General features: G+C 44.0%; 4 protein-coding genes across 5 annotated transcripts; 2 read left to right on the plus strand and 2 right to left on the minus strand.

Annotated features, from left to right (window-relative positions):
- The first annotated feature begins 6978 nt into the window (after positions 1-6978).
- On the plus strand, positions 6979-9509 carry scg2b (secretogranin II b). The gene has a single exon (XM_076145022.1). It carries the CDS (start codon positions 6979-6981, stop codon positions 8779-8781), a length of 1803 nt encoding a protein of 600 aa, XP_076001137.1. The 3' UTR covers positions 8782-9509.
- Positions 9510-9735: 226 nt separating this feature from the next.
- On the minus strand, positions 9736-13147 carry ap1s3b (adaptor related protein complex 1 subunit sigma 3b). Of its 2 annotated transcripts, XM_076144639.1 has the most exons (6): positions 12999-13147; positions 11650-11828; positions 11456-11564; positions 11148-11285; positions 10447-10508; positions 9736-10284 (listed from the first exon to the last, which is right to left on the minus strand). In XM_076144639.1, the coding sequence occupies exons 1-5, from the start codon at positions 12999-13001 to the stop codon at positions 10467-10469; spliced, it is 471 nt and encodes a 156-aa protein (XP_076000754.1). In that variant the 5' UTR covers positions 13002-13147; the 3' UTR covers positions 9736-10284; positions 10447-10466. The 2 variants fall into 2 exon arrangements, with proteins under 2 accessions (XP_076000754.1, XP_076000755.1); XM_076144640.1 differs by lacking the exon at positions 10447-10508.
- A 105-nt stretch (positions 13148-13252) lies between these two features.
- On the plus strand, positions 13253-17208 carry dhrs12lb (dehydrogenase/reductase (SDR family) member 12-like b). The gene is made up of 10 exons (XM_076144638.1): positions 13253-13488; positions 14160-14293; positions 14389-14471; positions 14583-14678; positions 15196-15277; positions 15375-15436; positions 15553-15657; positions 15985-16075; positions 16283-16420; positions 16525-17208. The coding sequence occupies exons 1-10, from the start codon at positions 13433-13435 to the stop codon at positions 16644-16646; spliced, it is 969 nt and encodes a 322-aa protein (XP_076000753.1). The 5' UTR covers positions 13253-13432; the 3' UTR covers positions 16647-17208.
- Position 17209: 1 nt separating this feature from the next.
- LOC142993997 (cullin-3) lies at positions 17210-25630 on the minus strand. The gene is made up of 16 exons (XM_076144637.1): positions 25338-25630; positions 23275-23472; positions 23007-23120; positions 21665-21825; positions 21030-21144; positions 20663-20891; positions 20125-20270; positions 19861-20037; positions 19522-19692; positions 19291-19398; positions 19056-19180; positions 18870-18966; positions 18570-18704; positions 18211-18397; positions 17935-18080; positions 17210-17812 (listed from the first exon to the last, which is right to left on the minus strand). Exons 1-16 carry the CDS (start codon positions 25395-25397, stop codon positions 17681-17683), a joined length of 2301 nt encoding a protein of 766 aa, XP_076000752.1. The 5' UTR covers positions 25398-25630; the 3' UTR covers positions 17210-17680.
- Between the last annotated feature and the right edge of the window lie 2257 nt (positions 25631-27887).

A 27887-nucleotide genomic window follows, 5' to 3' on the forward strand; every position in this document is an offset into this window, starting at 1 on the left:
TACGTAAAACATTCCAACATAAGGTGTGGCAAATTTATAAAACCTTTGTTTGTCATAGAGAAATCTAACTGAATGAATGCAGCATTTCATTCACTGAGCAACTAGAATTAAAGTCAGAGTATTGCTCGTTTAGACGTCACAAAGAAGTCGGCACTCCGTCTGTTTCTCTGATTAATGAAACATCTATTTCAGAGAAGACGTGTTTAAAACGCATTTCTTTTGCACATCAGTTCAAATGAAACAGTAGATGATGAAGGCCGCCCTCCCCTCTTCCTCTCCTCCACCCTGCCCTGTGGGACCAGTGGGTGAGTCAGAGGCATAATGCTGCCTTCATTAGCCCACTGATTCTGACGCACACACACAGCAGAGTGGCTCTACCACAGAGACAACAACAACAACAGCATCCAGATCCACATCTTCCATTTTATATGAATGTGGTTTGGTGTCTTTATGGTGATGGTGAAGCTGTATCTGTGTGTGTGTGTTTGTGTGTGTGTGTGTGGCTCTTTTCTCTTTGTTCTCAAACATCTCAGTCCTCAACTTTATCCTCTCTCTCTCTCTCTCTCTCTCCATCCTTTCTCCTTATTCCGACATGTGCAGAAACCCTTATTTGTGTGTTTGCTTTGTGTACACACCGGCGTGAGCCAATAAGCCATATTGGCGTTTACTCAAGGATGCTGAAGCAGAGCAGCCTCATAAGTCTGGAGGGGTGAGAGGTGAGGGGTGGGTGGAGACTGACAATAATTACATCTGAGTGGGGGGCTCATATCCACTCAGCTGAGTATAACACAACCCCCACACGGCTTCATCTGTGTGAAAACCTCATTAGATCTAAAAATACAAAATACAGTATGATGAACTGTGATGTGTTGTGATCTCTCTGTTTCCCTTTTGGTGGAGAAAAATAATCTATTTCAAGTGAAAGCCAATTCAAATTACATTCAAACTTTTTCAAGCTAAAGCAACAAAAGAGTAAGACTTAGTTGTCGAGTAGTAGTTCACTTTGGGATTGATATGTAACCTTTGGAATAATACAATATTTATATTATATGTTATTGTATTTCAATGTATCATTAAGTATCACAAATAATGTATAATGTATACACACTATGTTTGATCATATTTCAATATTTTCCTTCATTTTCATGTCATTTTGATGTGATAACATGGATGTAAGGTTCAACATATCACTGACTGAGTACTTTCCCTGGTGATTAGCTCCTTATAAGACATGATAGAGTGTAAACATGCAGACAAACAGCCTGATCAGAGTGTTGGAGTGTTAAACTTGTGTGAGCTAAAACAAAAACCTGTGCTATGGAGTTAGTCGGTTGCTTTAATATGTGTGCCTCATTTGGTGTGGCCCCCCGCTGATTTTGTTATTCATCTGTTTGCAGTGGTGTCAAACTGACCTTTGGCTGCTCTCGGTAACGCCTCCGCTCGCCAGGCACCGGCCAGCTGGGTCATCGTGATGCGAGGGCCAAAGTGGGGGTGGGGAGGGCTGGGGCACAAGCAAACGTGTGAGGTCTGGTATGAGCATGAGCAGAGGAGCCAGGGATTGGAGGTGTGTGTGTGGGGTGGGGTGGGGGGAGATGGAAGATGGAGGGCTGGAACAGCAACCGATATGTCTAGGCGATGACTCACCGATGCCGGGTATTTATAGCATCGGGGTGGATAGGGAGGGGGGGGGGTTGGCGGGAGCTGTAGGAGTGGAGGTTTTGGGAGGCAGCCAGGACAGCATCACTGTAACGCCGGCCAGGGAGTGGCGGGAGGAAGAGAGAGAGAGAGACCGCACAGATTAGGCACCAGTGGGGGGAAGGGGAAGGGGAGGGACAAAGCAGAGGAGGACAGGTAGAAGAATGATGAGACCGAGGATGATGGGAAGATGAGAGAGGATGAAGAAAGGGAGGGGAAGTCAAAAAGAGTGCGTTTCAGATGTGTGGACGTCACCGTTCAGCCGTATTGATTCCAGGTTAGAATGATGCAGCTCTCTGTGCGCCGGAGCGTCTCCGTCACTGACATCCTCTCACATTGACTAACCCACAATTCCCTGCAGCCTCACAGTCAGACAGCAGCTGTCCAGATGGAGCAATGTGGAGGAGGAGGAGGAGGAGGACAGAGGAAGGTGACAGACTTTAATCAACAGTTCTACCCAGACAATGTATGTCCCAATTCATTCGAAAAAGACACAACAAATGTACAAGAATGACAATCAGGTTTTGTTTTAATACACAAAAACTTACTTCTCTTGATTTGGCTTCAGGTATTCTTCATCAAAACGCATCCTGCCTCTGCCTCTGGTGACGTCAGTGAATGCGTCACGCTGCGGCCCTTTACCATAGACACTCACATAATGACTGCTCACACACACACACACGAAGATCAGAAGAAAAGCACACACATACACACACACACACACACACACACACACACAAGCGCATAGACAATATGAAAAGGATGAATCAGGCAGCCAAGGTGAACACACACACACACACACACACACACACACACACACACACACAGAGCTATTAATATGCACTGAATGAAATAAAAGCCAAACAGGGGAATGGAGGATTATAATGAAGAGGGATAGAAGTGGTAACCGGGAGGCGCATAGAAACGGAAACGCAATGAGGTTAAAGCTGAGGCGCCGGAGCAAAATGTGAAACCAAACGGCAGCAAACAATGCAGAGAGAAAGCGAGAGAAATGGGCGACAATGTGAGAACGAGCCCATGGGAGAGGAGCGGGGACACAAACGGAGTTCATTTATGTGAGAGGTGACAGAAGAGAAGCAAAAATTATGATGATGGGGAGGAGTAGGAGGAGGAAGAAGAAGAAGGTTTGAGCTGGCAAAGTCTGCCTCATTAAGGTGAACGGAGATATTAACTCTCCGCTCCCACAGCTCTTCTGCTGGATTCCTCTGGCATTCTGTGGACGTTTGCCCTTTTCAAACAGTCTGGTAAAGAATCCGCCATCCACCCACTCCTCTCCTCTCCTCTCCTCTCCTCTCCTCTCCTCTCCTCTCCTAGCGACGCCCCAGACAACACACCTCTCCTCTGTCCTAATGGCTCACACGGCCCTCATCACCTCCACACAGTATATGTTCTTCACCTAACACCACCTCCATCTTGAAGACAAGGGCCGAGCTTCACCGAGTGGTAATTGGCTCCAAAAGGGGGAAATGAGCCAAATGGACAGAAGAGAAAATGGAAGGAATGTGATAATAATGATAGAAGAATGACATCTAATGGAGGAGGGGTGGATACCAACATGGAGGAGAAGAGGAGACGCTATGAAGTGGCGTCACCATGGAGACGTTAGTTTGAGGGAAGGTGAGCCGCGGCGGTGGTGGGCGTGATGGGTGATGTGGGTGAAGAGGTGAGGCGAGAGGAAGGATGGAGACAAAAGGAAAATGTGGAGGAGAGCGAGTGAGCGCACGTCGTCGCACCTTCCTCTCTTTGTCTCTGTGTTTGACGCAAGCTGCACACACACACACACACAGGCTCAGAGGGTTTGAAGACGATGGAGAAGCAATCCAAGGTTGAGATGTGGAATTAGATGAATGGAGTGAAAAAGGAAAAAGAATGTGTGTGTGTGTGTGTGTGTGTGTGTGTGTGTGTGTGTGTACGCTTTTGTGCCATTATGACTCATACAAGCTGCTGTCAAGCTGATGTCACACCCACACCCCCCCAGCCCCATCCCCCCCCTCCCTTCACACCGCTGATTGACATGATGGCAAACACCAGCAGTCTCCTCATTTACTGCTATGGCTACAGAGAATAAAAGGAATAAAAGGAGGAGGGGATAAGAGAGGGGGGGGGATAGAGAGAGAGAGATGTGATTCAGGAAACAAAGAAACTGATGTGACATGACGGTGTGAGATTGAAGTGAAAACAGAGTGAGATAGATAGATAGATAGATAGATAGATAGATAGTGCAGCACGTCATCACAGATTCAGTCAGTGAACTTCTACCACCGGCAACCCGCTAAGAATTGAGTTTAAAACCCTGTGATCCATCACAGACAATCATCATTTGGCTCTGGGCTCTGGCACAACATGAAGTTAACAGCAGATACACAGACAAATAGACAACAACACACACAAGCTGGAAGATATCAAGAGAAGCAAAAAGCCATGAAATATTTGTTTATGCTGTTGGTATTAGAAGGGTGAAGTTTAATTGCCAGTTGTCTGCTTTAATACGTGAAAAGAGGATGATTGAATGGGAACGTGTGAGTCTGCATATTCTCCCCTGTGACACACACACACACGCACACATACACGCTGTCCGTAATTAATCCAGTGTCTACAAACCTAAACTCCCACTGATGCTGATGACATTTCAGCTTATTTGTTGTGATGCATGGCCCCTCTCACACACACACACACACACACACACACACACACACACAGAAACACACCCTAGCAACAATATGAAGTTATTTTTAGCAAAGGAAAAGCACTGCAGTTCAGCCCAGCCTATACGGATACACACACACACACACACACACACACACGCAGTACACAGGTTTATGAATGTTTCTGCGTTAGTTGAGGATGTTAATAAGAAACAAAAAGCTCAATCTGTCGGCTCATGTTGACACAGTAACTCCAGTCACAGCTCAGCTCACATTTGATTTAGATTCATCTCCATATCTCCTGCATGTGTCAGGTCACCCGTCACACACCATGATGCTAATGTAGATACAGCAGAGGCATTTCTACCACAGCAAAACGACTGCTTACGACCCCATGATTTACAGCTGTCCCTGTGTGTGTGTGTGTGTGTGTGTGTGTGTGTGTGTGTGTGTGTGTGTGTGTGTGTGTGTGTGTGTGTGTGTGTGTGTGTGTGTGTGTCGGGAGGAGAGGGGTGCTTTTATGAATGGAGAGGTGTGATGTCAGAGGAGTGATGCTGTGGGATTATACAACACAGCTTCCAAACATCAATTCCTCTCTCTTGCTTCCCTCTTTCTCCCTCCTCCCCACACACACACACACACACACACACACCCAGAGGACTGCAGATGAATGTGTCCTGTAACGTCAGGAGGCTCTCTGCTGTGCCTCAGCAGCCCTATATAGAGAGCAGGCAGCTGATACCGTGTATTCAAGCACATAAAAGCACCTGCAGGTCCTTACGTCAGGCTCTTGTTGTCTTAATAGATGTGGAAAAACGACAACATAACGTTTAATATAGGAAGCATGTGATGGGATGCAGCTAGATGTGGAAGAGCACTTATGGTTATGGATTGTGAGAGGTCACCGAGGGAGAGAAGCTAACACAAATATAAACACAACACTTTTATTTTTTGCAGCAATGATACAATAATAATTTAAATAATACCTTGAAGATTTGTTCAATACTCATATATTGTATTTCTCTCCCATTTTGCCCACATATTGGTTTATATCACCGTTTGCTTGCTTGCATTTCATCTTTGTAAAGATGATCTGCTGCACAGGTGTGGCTCATTAAGACGTTGATTAAGCCCTGATCACCACTAAGGTGTTCCTTATCATGAGGTCATTACAATTTCGGTTGCCGGATTTACTTTTATTACCTTTAAACTCAGTAATATCTTCGAAATTGACAAATATTGCTTTCATATTGTTGTTCAGTATAGTAAGAATCACTTTAAAGGGTTTAATGGTGATTTGTCGTTGTCTCTTTACTCTTTGTCTAAAGATGATTCACCTCCTAATGTGACAAACCCTTTGATCTCCGCTACTTCGTCTCCACCCAACAGCGACCTTTTCCGGGCGTGCAGGTCCCGGTGTGCCCCCACCTTTATCTGGCCGAGTGCCGGAGCTTTGGCTCCCGGTGGACCGGGGCGTTTATCACCGTCACTGTCAGCGGAGAGGGAGCGCTGCTGAACTGCGACAGCAACTCCGCGGTGGTTTCAGCCTGTGAGTCATCGCTGGCGGGTTTAACTCCTCATCCGCCACGACTGGAGATGATCTATGATGCTGCGACTATTATATGCGCTTTGGTTAACGGCAATCTGACTGTATTTCGACGCGAAAAGGGACGTGAAAGACATATTTCCTTATTAACAATCTAGTGTTTACATGAAAGGAGAGGATAGTGAATGATGATAGTGATGTTATTAAACGATAAATACAACAAGATTACTTTACAGGAATATAATCTGCAGCTCAATGCGTCTTCTTCCAGATTTTAACACATATTTCCAGTCAATAGCTTTTGCAGACGCGCTGCTGCAACAGACAGAGTTGAGATCTATTTATAATACACCGAGCTCTTTGGTATGCCATATCATAAACCTGAATCATTGATATGGATTTTTTAGGCTCGGCTCTTGCGTGTGTCCTGTGATGACGCGGTGGTCAGGTGTTGCCTCATATAACCGGAGGAGCTGTCCAAGTGCTGAAAACACAACAGCGCCGCTCCAGAGGAGATGACAGACACCTTCACTGCTGTTTGAGCTTTATTGCCAAAGGTAAGGAACAGATTTATGAGCTGTTATTGCCTTTCGATAACCAAATATGTTGAGATTTAGATCGATCTTTTTTTTATCATAGCTTCAGGGCAGGATTCCCTGTTTAAATTTGAAGTGGCCGTTATCGTTGTTTGCGTCAACACTTAGCGACTGACACAGATATTTGTGTTAGGCGGTGATCGAACCTGTAAACGTCGTGTTGTTGTTGTTTTGTCTTCGATAAATTATGCTGGTCATGTGAAATCGGATGCTGAGGTTGCCCGTAACAACGCGGGGAGGAGTGACTCATCCAGCGATGTATCACTTCACGGGCATCATCCGAGCATTTACACTTTGCAAAGCGGAACTTGATTACATTCAAACCAAACACCCGCTTTTTCACGTACTTGTTGCTATAATTGAGGTATTTAACAGTCTTCTTTTACCCTCCTGTGATGTTTGTTTTGTTTTTCATAATCACAACGACGTCATCATTTTTTTAAATGATCTTTTAATCCGCAGGTTATAGCCTAAAATGCTGCATTTCCACCACAAGTTGCCCGTGGGGGGAGCCGTCATCCTGCTCGCCTTCCTCCTCCATAGATGCGCCGTGCAGGCTGCGTCTCTCCCCCGCCACTACAGGCTCCGAGGCGGGGAAAGTGAGGGGCAGCCGGCTGCCTACCCGCCCAGCTCCGACATGATCAAAGCCCTGGAGTACATTGAAAACCTGAAGCAGCGGAACGGGGGTCGACAGGAGCCCGCGGATTACGACGAAGTGGACAAATTCAGGGTCCTGCTCCAGCTCGCCTCACGCCAGGATGAGGGCGCCGGGGACCGCCAGCCTGCCCCCGCTGCTCAGAGACAGGACATTTCCGCCGAGCAGCTGATGAAAGCTCTGCTCAAGTCTCTCCAGGACCAGAGCGGCAGGCTCAGCCCCGCAACTGCGCCCCGGAGCGACCGCCGCACTCACCGGCACCGCACCAAAGAAACCGACGGCCCCGACGGCGCACAGGTAGAGTACGGTAACTTCCCCAGACCCCATAAAAAATACCCGCTGATGTTCGAGGACGAGGAGAACACCGACGCTGCTAAACGGGCCACCGAGGACCTGGACGAGCAGTACACACCCCAGAGCCTCGCTAATTTACGCTCCATCTTCGACGAGCTCGGGAGGATGCCCATCGCCGCCGGACAAAAGAGAGACGTGTTCGGGGACGACGACAACGACGACGAAGACATGTTCAGCCTCAGGAGCCAGGCCTACGAGGACGTGGCCGGGGGAGAGGACTGGGTCCCCGTGGAGGAGAGGGAGGAGACCGAGGAGATGGTAAACGGGAGTCACGAAGAGCTACAAAGAGCGGCGGGTGACGCGCCTGATCAGGAGGAAGCAGAGCAAGAGGAGATGCAACGCAGGAGCCCCAACCAAGAGGAGGCTGATGACGACACCAAACTGGTCGATTACTACCTGCTGAAGGTGTTGGAGATGAGCGACCAGACCGGGGAGCAGAGGAAGAGACTGATCCGGCCCTCCATCATGGATCCCCGGACAGTGAAGGAGCTGCTTGAACTCTCCCTGAAGCTCCACGTCCCTCCCCAGGATCTTATTGACATGCTGATCACAAACGAGCTCCGGAAACTTCACCGCAACCCCCAAACCCCAGCTCGCTACACGGCCGGCCAGACGCCCAAAATTAGGTACTACAGCCGGAGACTGCCGGTGAAGCCCAAGCCGGCCCCGGAGGACATGGACAGGGAGGACTTTTTAGACATCATCGGCGTGGAGACAATCAGTAACGAGTACCCGGTGATGCAGAGACCCTTGAAGACAGCTCCATCTTCGGACAGACGCCCACTTCTTCAGACCGCAGCAGCAGCAGCCGCGAATTCCGGCCCGAGTCCCGTTAAAATCCCTTCCCCGGCCGGCCGCAGGGAGAACCTGTTTCTATCCGAGCTCAACAAAATGCCCCTGAAACGCCAGAGCGACGACGCCGACGAGGGCGACGACGTGGAAGATGAGGTGACGACCTATCTGGCGGCCAAGATCCTCACAGAGTATCCAAACACCATCACCAAGCGGGACACCCAGGCGCAGATGAAGGGACAGTTCCCGTACGAGCTGTACGAGCGCGCCATGAAGGACTACCTGGGACAGATGGACAGTGACAGAAGGCCCGCGGCCAAGAGGGAGACCGAGGTGGCCGAGGAGGAGGACGCAAAGCCCACGGAGGTACAGGAGAGGGAGAGGGAGGAGATAGCGGCCAAGACCTCGGCCCCACAGACCGCCAATGAGGAAGAGGAGGAGAAGGAGCACCGCGGGAAAACAGTGGCCGGGATGTAGCCTGACCCTTCCCCCCTCCCCTCCCTGCAAGACGCACATTATGATATAATATTTATACTGTCTCAAAATACAAGTTTGGTGGACGTGATCTAGTTTACATTACAAATTTCTATTATATAAAGTATAGCTGGTATCACTGTCACCCTGACGAAAAACTTGGTAACCATGGTAATCCTATAGGTCCGATATATTTTTATGATCTCAGTCCCTCATACAAGCGTATTGCAAAGGCACAAACAGGAATATTGTCACTCCCAAATTGATGATATATGATATATGATGACCACGATGATAATAAAATTAAAAGTTTTCTGATGCTGTGATGTTTGTAAACACAGGTGCACATTTCTGATTGTTGATGTTAACGATGAACTGAAATACACAGTAATGTCAGCCGTTTCCACTGCTTATTGTGACTATGTGTAATGAAATGTGGTAAAACTGTTGAAAAGGTATAATAATTGCTGTAAAATTCACAATAAAGTCCCTATAGGAGTGCTATGGATCTATTATAGGGGTTTTCATTAGGGGGAAGTGTGCCGGCCAGAGAACGAGTGTTGTTGTGACTCGCGATATATTCAGGGTTAGTGGATTTAATGTTATAATTATGGATAATTATTTCCAAGTCTAAGTATTAGACCGTCGCCTGCCTTCCAACCCTTTCATACTGCAAAGCTCTGTATTGTTGGCCTACCAGTTGTTGTGCTACGTATGCTCATTTTTAACTCATTTTGTACATGTTCAATGATGTGTGATGAACCAGAGATGAATAAAGCATCAGCTGTATTATTTTTCTTCTTGCCGAGTTGTGTTGCCTTATTAAACTCGCGTGCGCTGCAGAGGAAGAGGAGGAGGAGGAGGAGATGGCTTTATATGTCACGAATGCTCATTGAAACCCACTTGGCTTTCTGTTCGAATGAATCCAAAACAAAACAAATCTCTCAAAGGCGGATAGATTGTTTATCAAAATACACGTTTTAATCATAAGCTTCGACATAATACATTGCACAGTAGAAAAACAAAAAAAACTAAGATATTCACACCCACACTTGTAACTGTTTCTTTTAAAGATGAACGATCCCACACGGATGCAAGAGGCTGTCTAGGATACAGATTAAAGCCTGGGAGAAATCCACCTGCTCCAAAATCAGATATCATATTTCCTGGTGAGCTAGAGGGTAGAACACGTGATATAAATAAACATCCAAAAGCACTTCATGGTTATGACTTGTGTTTCCTTGATCTTCAGGTACTATTTCATTGAATATGACTGAAGGGAATGAAAGCAAACATCTCTTCATCCCTCTTTCATTTGAGTGGGAATAACAGTTGGATTGGAAGTATAGGCACAAGGTGAGCAGACATTCATTGCCCCCCTCTTTCTCTTCTTCTTCTTCTTCTTCTTCCTCACATACATTACATTCAGTTTGTGTTTTCCCCGCGGGTGTCATGTCCTTTCCCGCCGGTTTAAAAAGCAGGTTTGCTCATATACTCTTCCAGCGTCTGGCAAAAGGGAACAAAGAAGGGACGTGAGGTGCGTTTAGGTCTCCTGACAAAAAACCTGATTTCACTGAAATTTAGATCCACTCACACATCTACTCATCCCCTGTTATTAAGAGCAGAGAACACTAACACACGGTCACTAACACAAGCAGAGCCTCTAACCTTTCTGTCCATATTCAAGGTCATCCAAACAGCTCCACCTCATACCAATCACTGTTGTCATCCTGAAGCGATAATGATCAAAATGAATAGTAGGCTACGCTGCACATATCCAACTCTAGATCAGAGTGTTAGTCAAACCCTGCTCACAAGCACAAACAACACACACCCCGTTAACTAGTGTACCACACCTACAGGGAGAGAGGGGGGAAGCGTCAGCCACAGACTAAACCTATGACACATTGCAGGGAAATCTGTCTCTCACTGGCAATAACACTGGCAGAGAGAGAGAGAGAGATATGCAAAGAGGAAGAGACAGAGAGACTACAACACACAACGACACAAATCTGTCACAAAAAAGGAGCTCCGGCTAATGTGAGCGTCCGCAGAAGCCTACATGGGGGAGAAAGGGACACACCAGGGACTCAGCAGCAGCACCACTGTTAATTGGTCTCATTGATACTGAACACTAGATATGGTTGCTATGTTCACACACACACACACACACACACACACACAAATAAATTGAAACGAGTCTCAATGTTATTGTGTAAAGACGCATCTTTAACCCCCAGCCATAGTTGAACAAAAAGACAATGTAATGCAAAATTGGATGTCACAGCTGTCACTGTTTTCATTCACCACACAGATGTTACACACCCAAGATGCACGTGGGCGCGCGTGTGTGTATCGGTGCGTTTTACCTCCTGCAGCATGTCGGAAGCTTCGATGGCACGACTCACAATCAGTTTGGAGGTTTCTTGTATTTCCCCACCCAAGAGAAACTCATCCAGGATAAAATAGGCCTTCTCAAAGTTAAAGATGATGTCCAGCTCACACACCTGAGGAGGCACAATGGTATACATGCGTCAGAATGCATGCAAGCCTGTAAGAATACTGTTTTACATTGCTTTGTTTATGCACACAGGCTTAATCTGCCATCAGATTGCAGTTATGCTTCATTAATTGCAGGTTGTTATGAAATAAAAGGAGGTGAAACGTGATGAAATACATTGCCAAAGTATTTGTCCAGTAGCTCCACGTAACGATGAATAACCTCCAGGGCCAACAGCTCGTTCTCCTGACTGTCCACAGCCAAGCAGAAATACAAACTGGCATACCTGAGAAGAGGATCAATCGGTGTCATTCAGTGGAAATGAGCCTAGCGGTTCTAAATCTAATACATTTCTCCAAAACAGTACCCACCGCTTGTAAACCACCTTCATGTCTTTCCAGTGGACGAAGTTACAGGAGCGCGGTTGCCGGGTCAACACCAAGGTGGTCATGTCCCTGATGATCTTCTTCTTCTCACGCTCCGATATGGGCGTGAACCACTTCTGGAGTCGCAGTCTCCCCTGGCGACTGAACAGCAGCAGGAAATGCATCTAATAATGAAACAGATGAGATGAAACGTGCTTGAACATAGAGAACATGATCTCACAGACACAAACACACACACACACACACTCGCGCCCACCAAGAGTCAGAGGAGTAGGTCACTGTTTGAGTTGGTTAAAGTTTAACTAGTCTGGAAAAAAGAGAGGAAGGCTGACAGGACGAAATGCTGAGGTGTGTGTGAATGACTGAGGAAGAACTTGTTTGGAGTTTTCTTTCCCCATTTTCAAGAAAAGCTCTGAAGTTGTGCTTCGGATGTTTGGAGAATGTGTTTCCTTGTGTGGGACATGTTTGGCTACATATCAAAATGGTACTTTCGTTTGTCCACCGCTCAACAGGAAACGCTCTGTTTCAATGCTTCTTCCTTTAATTGTTGCTTTGAGAGGGAAAATATCGACCACTATAGACTCTCTGGTGCTTTCATTCATTATTTATTGTTCAATGTTGACTTAACGTCACATGACACAATGTTAACACTAACCAAGATGATCAAATATATCTTATCTAGGTTAAAATTTACCTCAAACACAGACTGTGTTCTTGATGAAAACATCTGTACTTTTCCTATTTGTACATTCACACATCACAATGTTTCCTTACTGTAAAACAAACATACACACAATAGATTTGCACAGGGTGGCAACAACATTTACATGAACATTTGAGATCAGTAGTAGAAAATTTGTTTCGTTCTTGACTTTACAAAAATTGTACACAACACTTATTTCCCAGGATTAAACTAAAACCTACAGTAGAAACACATCTGAGTGTAACTTTGGTACTTCCACTCTGGACCCTCTGTAGAAGCCTGGCAGGCAAATGATTATGGAAAGCGAGACTCTCTGCCACCAGGGCGGAAAGTGACGAAACCTGTTTGACTGAGGGGGCAGGTTAGGGAAGCGCACACCTGACTTCCGACTCAACACAAAATGGACATTTTAGAACGAATAAAAGTGAGGAGTTTGTGGAGAGGACAACTAAACAACACAGTATTGTCTAAGATATCGAAATATAGGAATATATCAACAATAAAGAGGGATAGTATTAACTCAGACGTTCATCTTTTCATCGAAAACAGGTGCAACAGGTGAACAGCCGTGACACACAGGCCATACTAGCGCGATTTAAAGCGCACAAAAGAGTGTAGAAACCCTACTTACCATTTTGAGGCAATTCCAAATGAAGGGAAATTATTTAAAAGCTCATTAACCCTCACAGAGGGTCTATAAATCCGCCTGGAGACATAGCTTCGGCGTCCACTCCACTCTGCTGGGTAAGTTACCAAACTCCTCCCACTGACGTCACCTATCGCCCAAAGCTAATCTTATTGGTTCTGGTTGATTTCATGTGACGTGTGCAAAAAAAAACCCCAACCGTTTACTCCGCCCACTCCAAACCTTACACCGCTCCCAAGAGACCCGCCGACGGAACGGATGAGCTGATAAAAGTTCAAATCATGTTACTTTGGGAGGGTTTTAATGTAGGAGGTCACGCCATTCCCATGCAGTGCCGATAGGGGGCAGTCGCTTCAGTGATTGAAAGGAGTGCGTGGGCAGCTGCTGCAGTTTGGAGATACTTCACTTACAATGAGGAGATGTCTCTGTATCGAAATGTCATCTGGTTTTTGAAAGGAATCCACGAATATACAAGGTCAGTCAGTTCACTGTCTATCTATGCGTCAATCTTTTTTTAATTTTCTTTTTACATAATCCTTTCAAAATTCTGCTTTGGGGATATAGGCTCTTTCACACAGCACATTTTCACTAGGATTCATTAAATGTGGACATAACTCACTGCATTTGTTTATTTAAACTGATTTTTTGAAGTCTACAGCCTTTTAGAGTGAGACATAAAGGTCTTATCACTGTATGGTACTAGCAGCACCACACACGTAAGTCTTTATACTACAGTTACAATAGTTCCATTGACAGCTTAAGTGTCTTGTGGATGACACTCACATTCACAGGAAACAGATAAACAAACACATTTCAGTTTGTCTTACCAAAGTCTTATCCAATGTCCAATGTGGAATTTGTGTCTTATAATGCCAAACACTTACAGGCATAGAGGAATCTGCTTTATCGCTGACCTGGTTGATTACAGATACACATATATCAGTATGGGCGTGTCTGTTTGCAGCCTTTTCAAAGTTTATTTCACCCTAATGTACTTTTTATGTATTTATTTTTGTCATATGTTTTTGTTTACTAGCTGGCATTAACTTTCACTTACTCTCAGTATCAATACTGGTATTTTCATCAACAATCCTGATTAGTTTGGGCGTTGACGCATTTCCATTTTCTGTTTCCCTTTTCCACCAGGACTGGATATGAAGAAGCATCTAAACACTTTGTGGCCAAGGACCTGGATGTATCTGTTGTGGGGAGAACCTTCATGGTCACTGGAGCCAACAGTGGCATTGGCAAAGCTACTGCCATGGCTATAGCAAAGAAAGGTACATGCACTAATAAAGACAAACACTGGGAGGTCTTTTCTACACTGAATTGTGTTGATTTGTGGATATAAAGAACACTTGTGTATTGTTTCCAGGTGGCATGGTCCACATGGTGTGCAGGAACAAAGATAAGGCTGAAGATGCCAGGACAGAGATCGTCAGGGAGTCTGGGAATACGGTGGGTGCTTGACACTAAATGTGAAAAATTGATTGCTGATGAAATGATTTGAGAGCAAAAGAAGGGAGAGGGATTGAATGGACTGGATTGTGCTTTTGTTTTGTTTTTTAGGAGGTATACATCCATATAGTTGACATGTCAGAGACACAAAAGGTTTGGGAATTTGCTGAAGCCTTCAAGAAACAGCATCCTTCTTTAAATGTTTTGGTATGTATCCGTTTCTTTGACTCTTCATCATAAATTAGATTTCAAAGCACAATTTAAATATCTGTGGTGATTTACAAAATGTAGCCTAGTTCTGGTTGACTTAAGTCTTGCATCACATTCTCCACAAATGGAATCTGAACAAACAAATGCGTATATTCAGACCAATCTTACTGATTTGTGTTTTTTGTTTAACCTTTGTTCATCTGTGGTTTTCTGGTCAAACAATTGCCATGTAACCCACATTGGAATTTTATTTTCCAGACAAAATGTTATACCCATTTATGGCTCAAAACATTTATGACCTTTCTCGCGGCTGTGATATATTAAGTCTCTTTGGGATCCAGATCACCTTTGATTCTGTGTTTGCACAATGAGATCATGATACTGGTGATAAGTGCAAATCAATGGACATAAATCCTATAAAAACATCAGACAAAACACCTGTTAATAGATTTTTAAATAGATATAATGGTTTGCTCAGGAACCCAAGGATTTATTTTCTATTTCTGTTTGTCAGATAAACAATGCGGGCTGCATGGTACACAAGAGAGAGGTCAATGCTGAGGGACTGGAGAAGAACTTTGCCACCAACACCATGGGTAAGACCTCATCCTGGTGATTAAAAGCCAACTAACATCTTTCCATATGATGTTTTGTAATTTGGAGTAGTCTGACGCGTGATGTGTTTCCCTATAGGTGTGTATATCCTCACCCAGAGCCTTATACCACTTCTACAGAACAGCCGGGATCCAAGGGTGGTATGTTCGCATACTTGGCTCATCTGTATCATGAAGACGGCATAATAGTCACTTCTGTCCAAGCTGTAATGGTTGTTATGCAAGTAGAATGCTTCTTTTCTTCCTGCCCGCGTCAGATCGCTGTGTCCTCAGGAGGCATGCTAGTGCAGAAACTCAGAGATGGAGATGTGCAGTCGAAGAAAGGCTACTTTGATGGTACCATGATCTACGCTCAGAACAAGGTAGGTGATTCAGGATCCCCCGGCATCAGAGGATCTATCTATCTTTGTGGGTTTACATCCCAGACTCCCATCTAGGACAGGCTTGTGATGCGCCTTATCAGGATATCAGAGGATACGAGTGAACATTTTTGGCTCTGGGCCTGCATCAGGAATTCAGCCGGCTTAGCAACCTCCTCTGTCTAATTGGGTTTAATTTTCTGACATTCCAGTGAATAGACAGAGGTTTAAATAGAAATAATGGTGTTCATTACTTTTAATTTAACAGAGTAATAGAGGAAATAGAGCTCATTTTACAAGTTGGGGTGACAAGGTGTTGTTTCCCGTCAGAGACAGCAGGTGGTGCTGACGGAGCAGTGGGCCAAAGCTAACCCACTCATTCACTTCTCTGTGATGCATCCAGGATGGGTTAACACACCAGGTACGGTATCTTTAAGCAGAAGGCCCAGTAGTTTAATTACACAAAAATTACACATAAAAAGTGTGATTGATCATTTCTGAGCCAGCACAGCTTACTCTGTATGTGTTGCAATTGTTTTGTTTGTTTCCAACATCTCCTTCTAATGTGACACATTTGATACTGATGTGTTACAACAAACCTCATACATGACGATACTCCTTTTCGCAGCTGTTTCTACATCACTGCCACAGTTCCACCAGATGATGGGGGAGAGGCTGCGGACAGTAGAGCAGGGGGCCGACACCGTGTTGTGGTTGGCTATGTCCAGGGTCGCAGTCAGAACACCAAGTGGGCAGTTCTTTCAAGGTGAGTAGCAAGAAATTTCGACACAGTTCTCTTTATTGTTACTCAAAGCTCACCTCTCTTCGCTGGCAGCTGCATTTTTGACAGCATTTGCATCTGTATTGCAGATCGTGAACCTGTTCCAGCTCACCTGCCTCTGGCTTGGACTCACAGCTCTACTGAAGAGATTCAAAACTTCATGACCAAGCTGGAGACTCTTGCCAAAGCAACTCAGTGTCTCGTAGTTTAAAGTTTCTAAAGTCTTGATATAAATGCTACCTCATGTAGCTTTAAACTATTCAGTGTTAATAATCATCTGAAACGTGTGACACAGTTGTCTTGTTTAATCTTGCTTGACAGATGTGTATCTTAATTCTGCTCATTAATGTAGTGTTTCTGACTGAAAGTATCATGAAGCACTGATTCACTGACTAAATGATTCATTCGTCTTTTAAGTCTTCTATTTAGATCTTGTGCTCGTTATCTAAAACTTTAAACAGGATTTTATCTGTTGGATGTGGCTGTAATGTCTGACTCATTGTTCTCTTGGGAAAAACTGCTATCAGACAGTGTTTGTGTGGGAGAGAGCAATCCTGAAGTCTTATATTAGATTTAGATATTGCTCCCATGGGTGTCAGCTGACTATAAAGACAATTATGTGATTTCTTAACACTTGAGCAACACAGGCAGCCCACTGTTAGCACATATAAAACTGCAGGACATCTTTACCTAATGTCATTGTAATGGAAAATAAAAAAACACTCAGACCGATGTAATGAGACATTTCAAATGAATATAAATGTGGAAACTTGATCGCTGAGCATCAATACTCAATATTTTTATTTTCATTTTGTAACAATCCACATTTGCTGCTTTTAATAATTTTATCATTTCATCATTTTTACAGTATTGAAACAAAAAAATAATGTGGTGCATTCACATTTTTCCCAAGGGATTCTTTGCAAGTTTGATCTCTACAAGGGTAAAACAGTGAACAGCGTGAAGCTGGATCCATCCGTGTTAAAACTCACAGAGAATAGGAAGACTGGGCCAGATTTAAAAATAATCTATTATCTGATGGATTTTTTCTAATGCAGATAACCCCCCCCTTCCCAAATTTGATTTTTATTGTATTTTTGTAAGGGACAATCAGTCAGGTTCCCAGTATTTTGTCTTAAGAGAAACTTCCAGTCCATGCGAAACAGTCCAAAGGAAAAAAAAACAAATCCCACTGATCTCCCCTCCAGCATCTTCCTCTTCCTCTTCTAATCCTTACCGTTCTCTCTATGCAACGTAGGTGTACACCTTACGATCCTCGGGTGTTCTTGCCAAGTACTCTCTTTCTATTAGTCCTTCTATACGCTTCTTGATGACCACAGGGCTGGGAAGAAAACGTGCACGGAGTTGCTGGGTCACCTGAAGAAAGACACAAAATGCGAAACTTCACAACACTGACAACCTTTTCCAAATAACTGAATGAAAACTGTTGAAGACGGACACTTGCTGAAGATGAGCGACTGTGCGTGTGCGCTTCCTACCTCTGCTACCAGAATATTATGCTGCATCTTCTTCCTCGACTTCATAATTCTAACAATGGCAGCCTCAATCTCGTGCTTTCTGTCGTCATCCACCTTCTGCCGCGTCTCTTTCCTTTCAGGGTCCGACTCTCCCTGTTTAGCAGCAACTGGTAAAAGAGGACACAAGGCTTAGAGTTTATGTAGAAAAGCAGTCAGCAGTCACAGTCAGAAAGCAAGATGAAAGACCATTCGGTGCTCTGTCATGACTGAGCGTCCAGACTGTCTCTGGAAACACACCTGTCTGGATTTTGACTCTGTGCAGTTTGGAAGTAAACTGATCATTGACTGTAAACACATGGCCGTTTTCAATCTCCTTGGATTTGGGTTCCTTGGTGAGAACTCTCTGTGTGGGCTTCCCGCAAGCCAGCGACTGCAACGCTCGCACCAGCTCCCGCTCGGGAATATCCGTCTCCTGCTGGATCTCCTGTAGGGAAGGAAGAAAACGGGGGACACTGATTATCAAGTGTATCCACACCTGAGAGAGATGCATGTAACTCATACAGTAAGCAAAAATAACCTTCTCTACAAAGGAGAATTATGAGAGCTGAAGACAAAAACATCTGAGAAGATGAAGAGGTGCTTCTTTGTGTCCCCACCTCAAAAGTGCACTTTTCTCTGTTATTGAAGAGCATGAGGATGGTCATCTGGAAGGTGGAGACCTGCAGTATGTGCTTACGAGTGTTGGAGCCCGTGACCTGGGCGCCTCCCACTCCCACTTCTGAACCATCCTCCTGCAGATAACATAGAGGGAAAGGTGTAGAATCATGACTTTGGTTCTGCTTGAATATATTGTCCAATCCTTCCACAAGCCAAACAAACGATGGCAACTTGAACTTTGCACTATGCTACGAAGGCTTTAAAATCTCTCACTAGCAAATAATGACATTTCTGTTTACCTTTTTAACCGCTCCGTAGAAGGTTGCGTTCAGGTCTGCGCCACCCATGTGGTGCTGCAGTGTGAGCTGCCTACCACTGTGTTTGGCGAGGTAAAACCTGCAAAAAGCACGAGGACACATCTCCAGCCCCACTATACAGAATACAGCAATAACAATAACATCAACGAGTAAATCCAAGACTGTTACCTTCTAAAGACCTCAAAGGCATGTCTGGGAGAGGGCGGGATGGTGCATTTAGGTGTGGCAGACTGTGTAGGCCAGTAGCCAGTAGTGAGGACTCTTACTATAAGGTCCACACCACCTAGAGATGCCTGTGACAGATGCACAGAAGAGGTTTTTGAGAACCACTTTCAATTCCAACCCATGCTGAATGATTCAGTCTACACATTTTTGTTTCTCATAGGATGTTTGTGGGATTTACCCCTGTGGTCTGTATATGCTGTCTGAACTCATCCATGGTGGTGTTGGAGATGCTCATGTCTCTGAACATCCCTTCCAGTTTCGAGGTGAACTGACAGCCGCATTCTGTCTGCAAAAACAAAAAGGCGGAAAAAACATTGAGCCGGAACTGCTTATGGCAGGTACCAGCACCCTTAGGAGAGAGGGAGGAATAAACGATGGGACACCCTTTCAAAATGTCTCATCCTTTTACCTTGAGCTTAGAGATCATGTTCTTCTCCGAGTCATCAGACACGCTCTTGTTGCTGAGCAGCCTGCGCCCCAGATGCTGCTTGTAGTACCTTTCGAACACGTCCTTCTCCTGCATGAACCTGAACAACACCATGGCTTTGTCGAGGATCGACTCCACCTCCTGCTCTGTCAACTTTATTGTATGAGGCAGAGAAGAAAGAATAAAAAGAATCAGGCAATTTATAGACACTCCCACACACGTGTATTTTTGAGCTGATAAAGGGTCGAAGGAAACATAAATCTACTTTCTGCTACGTTTATGAGCTGGTCAAGCAATATTTCTGATTGAATAACTACACACCCCTTTGACTCCTTTCTTTAGCTTGTCGTCGATGAAGAGCGATAGGTACTCGGGCGAGCGGGAGTTGAGGTTGAGAAAATATTCAAAATCTCCAGCTATGGTTTGTTTGAAGAGTCTGTCATTGTTGAAGGACTCGAGGAGGAAACGGTCGAAGCGTGTCTTCAGGTCTAGCAGGCCCTGAGCAGGAGACGAGAGAACGCACGTCACTCAACACGACAACATTTTCTGAAGGTACTGATACAAATGTTAATAAAATCTTTTTACTTGAATGTAGTCGACAGGGTTTTTGCCTTCTCCTTCTTCGGACACCAGCGCCTTGCCCTGCTCCCTCAGGTAAGAGCTCATACACTCACACATGGTCTTAAGGCCATTTGGCACACGACTGAAGAGCTTATACATACACGCAAGGTCTGAGAGGGAGACATGACAGGAAAAGGAAGCTTACAAATGCTGTATCCATCAACCAGATTTTCGGAATTTGCAAGGCAATGAAAATACGATACATCATTTATTAAACTTGGCTTGTTATACGGTACAAAGCTTGTCTACCAATAAAGACATTTTTCTGTTACCGCAGCAAGCCACAGCTTCTCCAGATTATTACAAGATTAAAATGGCAAACTGCACAAGGTTTATTGACAAAAAGTCATCAAAATAATATGAAAGCTAGTGAGAATCAGCAGCACAAATGCCACAATGTACCACAGTTGCTACTGGTGCATTTAATCTTTGATCTAGAACATTTTGTTATGGGCTAATGCAATAAAACTTTTACGCAGGGAAACTGAGGCGATGCATTTACCTTCTGTCTTGCCATTCTTGAGCATATGGACCAGACCGGAGTTCTCCATCTCCACAATGGTTTTCATGTGTTTGGATATGAGCTCCCTCTCCACAACTTTGACGATGGGCTCCTCTGTGGACTTGTCCAGGCAGTGCATCACTCGCTCAATTTCCTCATTGATTCGGGCCTCTACTTTCTTTATGTAGACACTGGCACTGTTCTCTGCTAGGAACTTTTGGCTTTCCATCTGAAGGATGAAAGAGATTGTGTGTGTGTGTGTGTGTGTGTGTGTGTGTGTGTGTATGTGTGTTTTTTCAGACTTTCAATAGGTACACAAACATGAAGCACAAAGAACCTGCCACATTCAGTTATTCGGCTCACTCACCTGGAAGAATTCAGCTGACATGTCTAAGAAAGGGCCCTCAAAGTCCTCCTCATACACTGACCTGCCATCCAGGCCAAGAATCATCAGCATCTGGCAGGCGTTTCTGATCGCCCCCCTGCAACCAACGCAAAAGATATTTATATTTGGAAAATGTTCACTCTCCTGACACGTCTCTCTTTCCACCATATTAACAGGACCTGGTGAAATGGACTTTGTCAACAGAAAGGCTTTGAATTGGCAGGTGTTGTAAATGTGTTCACGGCTTGTGTGCTTTAAAAAAAAAAAGATGAAACCAACAAGTTTAATAATAAGCTTGACTCTGATTCTTAGTCTAATATGCTTGACGAAATCTAATTTAATTATGGAAATTACATATGGTAAACACAGTATGATGCCGACTCATACAGTTCACACATTTTAAGTCTCTAGAACAGATTCTAGGTGTCTAGGATAAGAGAAAACATAGACCATTCACATTATCTACTGAATATACTATTATCAAGCTTGACCTTGACTTCAAATTGCAGACAAAACACAATCTGTGGAATGATCATGAACTGACTGATCTACTGGCCCAACTCAAGGTCTAACTGCTCCAGGCCCTCCTTCGACACTGAAGCGATACTTATGCATACCTGTCTACGACCTCTCCCTTCCTCTCACGTGCGATCATGTCCAACAGGGTCTGACGTAGGTGGTCTCGAATGCAGCCGTAGCGGACCACCTGGTCCCTGAATATGATGAGGCCCAGGTTGTACACGTTCTCCACGTTATTTTGCTGAACATAGACCCGGTCCTGGGTTCAAAGAGGAGAGAAGAGGGTGGAAAAGACTTCAGATATGTATGGAAGAGAGTATCATTGCTAAAATACATGTTGTGCACAATGTTTAGAGCTTGCTAGTACATTGGAGGTACAGGTAACAGATGAGCCACATTCAGATGGCGTTAGAATTACAGGGGGATGATGACTTAATGGCCATGCTACTTCGTGACCAAATTTGACCAACCAGTGCCAGGAGGTAATAGGACACACAGCTGTGCCCTGATCTGGATTATTACTGAATAGCACATAAGATATTAAAAATCCACCCTAGAGAAATAAACACACAGTTTGTTTACATGCAAACACAAGATCAGTATAATGAGAACCTGTCAAAGCAGAAACCTGGCTACTGAAAGTTAAGTGTATACATGGCCAGATAACCAGGTTACTCCAGCAGAAATCTGTTACCCAGGTTTCTCATAGGCACTTTGTTATTTATATATGGCAATTAAGAAACCAGGATATTGCCAAAACTGTGGAATGACCAGTTTATAAAGGCGCATGTAAGCAAACCGACAGTCTGAAAGGGAGAGATACTGCCTTCCAACAGTGAGAACAGCAAAGTCACACTTCTGCCCGTCTGCGCCTCCTCAAGAGGCCAGTATGCAGTTACCTACAGCAGGAGCATGCTCTCCTTACAAAGACGCAGAGCGTCTCCTGCACTTAAGCAACAGAAAGCCAACTGTCTGGGGTGTAGGCGGGACCGAAAAACAAAAGAACCCTAGGAGAGCTCTGTAGTTGCGGTACTGGCTGTGCCTTTGTTCAGCCTATAAAGGGCTTTCTCCCTCTCCTGCACAACCCAACAAACACTTTGGACTTAATGCTGGCTAAAGTAAATCAACTAGTCTTGCCTTTAACAAAAACAAAAATGAATAAACAAAGCAGCGTAGTGCTTTGATTTCAAAGTACAGGATAGAATGGAGGTGAGCAAGAGTGGAATACAAGAAGACAGAAGACTTTCTTCAAAGCCAAAGTAAAAAATGAATTATGATAGCGTAAGAGCACCATAATCCACTTTCACGGGCAATTGTGCTCAAAGAAACTTATAATTTACAGCTTTTCACACCGGAAAACAAAACAACAACCAAACCTAATCCACAACCTCCTGTCAATTGTATATAAAGAGTGAAAACAGGAGCATATCATCCACCCACCATGTACATGAGAATGTCTCGGATCATGACCATGGCTGTCTGATGGTCATTCCAGGCCTGATTTAAGGTTTGTAGAAAATTATTATTTAGAGAGTTTAGAACATCTTCCCGCACCTGAAATAAGAAACAGATTGACACGTTATTGAAAATGAATGAAAATGTTATCAGGCTCAATGATTTATGGTCGGGGACGGACAACCAAAGCTTTACTGGGGCGTAAATGTTCAATATTCAGACAGCTGCATTACATGGAGATACGGCTCCTTACTTTGTTTATGAGGTGCTCGGTGACGACCTCCCGCAGACCTGTGTAGAGCTTCTCCCCGTGCTTGTGGAGGACCATGGTGTAGGCGTTCCTGTACAGCTCCTCAAAGCTGAGGCCGCTGTTGTTCTTCCTCTGGATCTCCTGGATGGCATTCTTGAGGAGGTCCCAGATGTTGTTCACATACTTCTCATCCATCGTCATCTAAGGAGGGACAGAAGGCGGCGTGTGATGAATACAGGGCAGTAAAAACAGAGTGACATTTATTCAATTACTCCACCTGGCTCTTTTTGTTCGTATTTCTCCACAGCAAATTATAAGGCTACTATTCAAGTCATTTTCATGAATACTGGCCAGAATGTTTAGAACGATCCAAGGTCCATCTGAGTTCATCTGAATGAAGATGCATCCATTACTACATCATCAGTGTGTGAATTATGTCAGGGTGATCATGCAAGCAAGTTTCCAGAAGGTTTAAGTAAGTTCATTTATAGGATCCTGCAGTTCCATTTATTTTCAGGGGAGATTAAGAATCAAATGACTGAAGCCTAATACATGCATGTGTATTCAAAATTAGAAGACATACCAATAAGCATATGACATTTAAATCAGGAAGAATAATCAAATGACAATAATGTATTGCCTCTAAATATATAGTCAGAACAGTGCCTGACAATCATGCCTGCTGTGCAAAATGATTCTGAAAGAACCAATTGAACCAAATTGCAGTGTATTACAACACAAAAGCACAGTATGTCATCTCATCCACTTGAGGAGGAACCTGATCAGACCGTGATTACAGGCTTGGGACACAGGCCTCAATAGAAAATATTCTCACATTACAGTAAGAAGATCGAGCAGCATTTATTCCAGAACAGACAGAAACATGCAAGCTAAACATTTGAGTGAGGATGGATTTTCTTTACTACCTCATCCACACACCGCCTCACCCACCCACTCATAAACATGGAGGATCAACAGATAAGAGTTTGTCTGGCTTTCAGTCAATCCCATTTGTTAGTAGCGAGGGGACAGCGATGATACCGACACGAGTCATATCACAAACCTTAACAAATGAGGGTGAAACTGAGTGTTTGGTGATGTCGATACTAATTCAGGGCCGATGCAATTACCACTGCATCACAGTAGGCGCAACAAAGTGATGCCACAGAGGTGCAACAGAAAAACGTCACATGAGATTATTCACAATGATCAACACACTGCATAAACGCTGTCCTCTACCATGAGGAGTTTGTACATCTTTTCAGGGCTGGACTAACAATGACCTCCTGACTATCAGCATCAGTGTGTGCAAATATTTGAGTCATCATCATTGTGTCTCTTTAGTATAGTAAACATTCAGTGTCACTCCACTTCTGCACCTCCACTTTAACATGGTACCTGCTTATGCTTAACTGACATTACAAATGGAATCATCTGCACTTCCTACTCCTATCGACTCAATTAAAGCAGTTTAATCCAAGCTACAAGTTTATATTCAGCAGTAAAGTGACTCTTTTGTGTGCATATTCCTTGACGAACTGGACACAACAATGCACTTTTATCTTGCGTGGTTATTAAATTCATAATATTACCCAAATTAAGTTTATGCATGTTTATTGTGAGGGGTGATGTGAGGCTAAAGTTGCATTAGAATTATAGTAATATCGCGTATCTGTTGGCCAAATGTGCTAATCTACGTTGCTAAAATTGTTTACAACATAACACAGTGTCAGCTAACCGTAACCGGCCTGCTACTCGGGGGAGCTAATAGCTGTTTTGTAGCCTGTCACTGCAGAACTTTCCTTACAAATGCTAACATTCGCTACCACAAAACAACGTCATTGTCAAGCTACATAGTGAGCATAAGATAACCGAGACGAACAGATAATTCAGCTGGAGAACTTATCTAATGTGGGGCGGGTGAGAGACATTTTACTTTACAATGACAAGGTTTTCCTCGTATGAGCAGCTAGCTAGCGGACCGCTGCTAGAAGACCTGTCATCCCCGGTGCTCGCGTCTCACAGTGAGCGTCTTTAGAGCTCACGGAGCCGGTGTGTATACTTACGGGAAAGGCTCGTATCCTCATCTTGGCGTCTTTCTTCGTGCCGCCTTTGAGGTTGGACATGATTAGTTGGCCCACTGTCGTTTCTAAGTTAACTTAAAGACTACATGAAAGGTGGCTGCTAGTTTGTTTTTTTTCGAGCCAGGGGAAAGTGGCAGGGAAACTCTGTGACCTCCCCTCTGAGAGTGAGGTCGGCCTGGGTCTGTTATGTTGCTGTCACTCGCCTTCTCCTCAGTGATTTTTTGGCTAACGCTAGCTAGTAGTATGCAGTGATGGCGGACGGCTCGCCACTGCGCAACGCCGAACTCTCGCGATAGGATAGGCACAAACGTGACAGGTTCATTCCACAGGTTGGTCTATTTTGGCCAGAAATGTGTGGACATGTGGATTAATTCGTTGGTGTTTCACTTCAGAAATCAGGCGTGTTGAGTGTACTTTACTTTTGAAGGCAAATGTTTATGCTGCAACATATAAATATGTATTATGAAATCATTGGAAGAAATAGGAGGCTCTGTAGGATAACATCAGGTGTAGGTGAAGGTAAACAGGGTTATAGGACAAGCATGTTGGTTTGTTTGTTTCTTTTGCCAAGGCAGAAGAAGCTGCAGGAGCTTGTTTTGTTTTTTGTTTGCTTGATAATGGTTTGCCATGTTTAGTGTGAAGGGATTTGACTGACCTGCACACAGCCCTGACCTCAATCCCATTAAACCATCAAATGCCAACTGTGGGCCAAGGCCTTATCACCCTTCATGAGTACACTACCTCCCGAAGCCCCTTATGGCTGAATGGAAGCAAGTTCCTGCAGCCATGTTCCCAAATGAAAATAATTTCTGGATACATCCAGGTTGGGGTGGGATGAATTAAACAGATAACACAATTTCTTTTATAAAATATTAGAATCATATTTTTATTCTGGATTCCAGGTCATATCAATCAAACGTTATGTTACTTCTTATTTATCAGTAAGTGCCTCAACTAAAGCTTGAAGATTACGATTAAATACTATTTTGCATACATAGTATACAACTATACTATTTGCTGAAAAATGTTATTATATCTTTTATTAATTAACCATTTTGGTCCATGTGCCAATGAATCTGTGAGTTTCAATTCGAAAACATATCCACACACACACACACACGTCAGATATGCCTATGCAAACTATCATGTTTGCTGTCGTCCAGTTCCGCCGTGTTGTTTTTAGAGGAGATTCTCTCTTTATTCCATCGCTGACTCTTGTCCAACTGCACATTCTGATCTCTAACCCAAGGCTGGAACACTGAATATCTTCTCACTGTCATGATGATGCTCTCTAAACCAGCCAGAAAGGAGGAAGATATAAGAGCAAAGAAGGAGAGAATATTTCTATGAATATTATACCAAATAAAGTTACAGTCAAAATCGATTATCAAAGGCATTTATGTATTTATACATAAGAAAATGATAAAAGCCTACTTGTGCATTTGGGTGCCAAGGTTGGGACCGTTGCATTCTTTCGTAGATTAGCTCCAGCTCTCCTCCTCAGGCCCATATTCTCCAGCTCCAGTTTCCTGATTTCCGAACACATCACTCTGATCAACTGGATAAGCTTCTGTTCACTGTCCATGGAGCTGACTGCATATACTTATATATACCACCTTGTCCTCGTCTGTCTCATAGGAACCCAACCTCTGACAAGACCCCGTCTGACCAGCTAACAGTCCCAAGCCGCACAGATGTCTTGTTTTGGCTTCACAGCTCACCACTCTGTCTGAACAAATTAAAGAATACGAGCAAAGAAGAAGGGAACCAATCGAAAGTTAACAGTAAAGTCTGTCACCACACTATTGATAGTCAAGTCACGTGAAGGGGAGTGTTATTTTCTTTTCCACGTGATATGATGCCTACCACTTTCTCTTCTCCTGTTAAATATTCATCTGCTCTGTCAACATAAAGCAACAATAGGCACTTGGAGAGGCGTAGCCAGTGACATTGCCTGCGTCAAGGTAATAGGATGAGCTGCTTCTCAAATGAACTCACACCAATTCTCAATGGGATTAAGATGCACAAACCTTTATTTATAAGTTGTTTACAATGGCCAAACGTAATTATAATATAACCTGTCTCCCTCCTCCACTCCCCACCTCCAACACTCAAAACTAGTAACTCAGTGAAGATGAATCCAGTTGATGAATGTGTATGCATGTAATGTTTACTACATGGCAGTAACAGTAGGAATGTACTAACTTGCAGAAGAGTACAGCTGGAGCCCATGAGTGTCTGTTAGTGCTGCTCTGCTGCTCTCTAGTGTACACTGTGCAGTAGTGTGATAAATGCCAATCTGCCAACTTCTGTCCTTCCTTGGCTCCCTCTAAGACCCCGTCCTGCTTGAAACCCATGCATTCTACACCTATTAATGTCATTTGTCATACTTATATTACTATTAGCGTTAAGTCTCTCGTAACGTCTCTTTCTCTCCCCTACTCACTCTCTCCTCTTTTTCCTTGTTGGAGTTGAAGTTGCATTGAATTGAATTGAATTGAATTGAATTGAATTGAATTGAATTGAATTGAA

The sequence above is a fragment of the Genypterus blacodes genome, unplaced genomic scaffold (assembly GCF_046128005.1).
Source record: "Genypterus blacodes isolate CSIRO-AG114 ecotype Tasmania unplaced genomic scaffold, CSIRO-AGI_Gbla_v1 ptg000029l_1, whole genome shotgun sequence".
Lineage (NCBI taxonomy): Eukaryota > Metazoa > Chordata > Actinopteri > Ophidiiformes > Ophidiidae > Genypterus > Genypterus blacodes.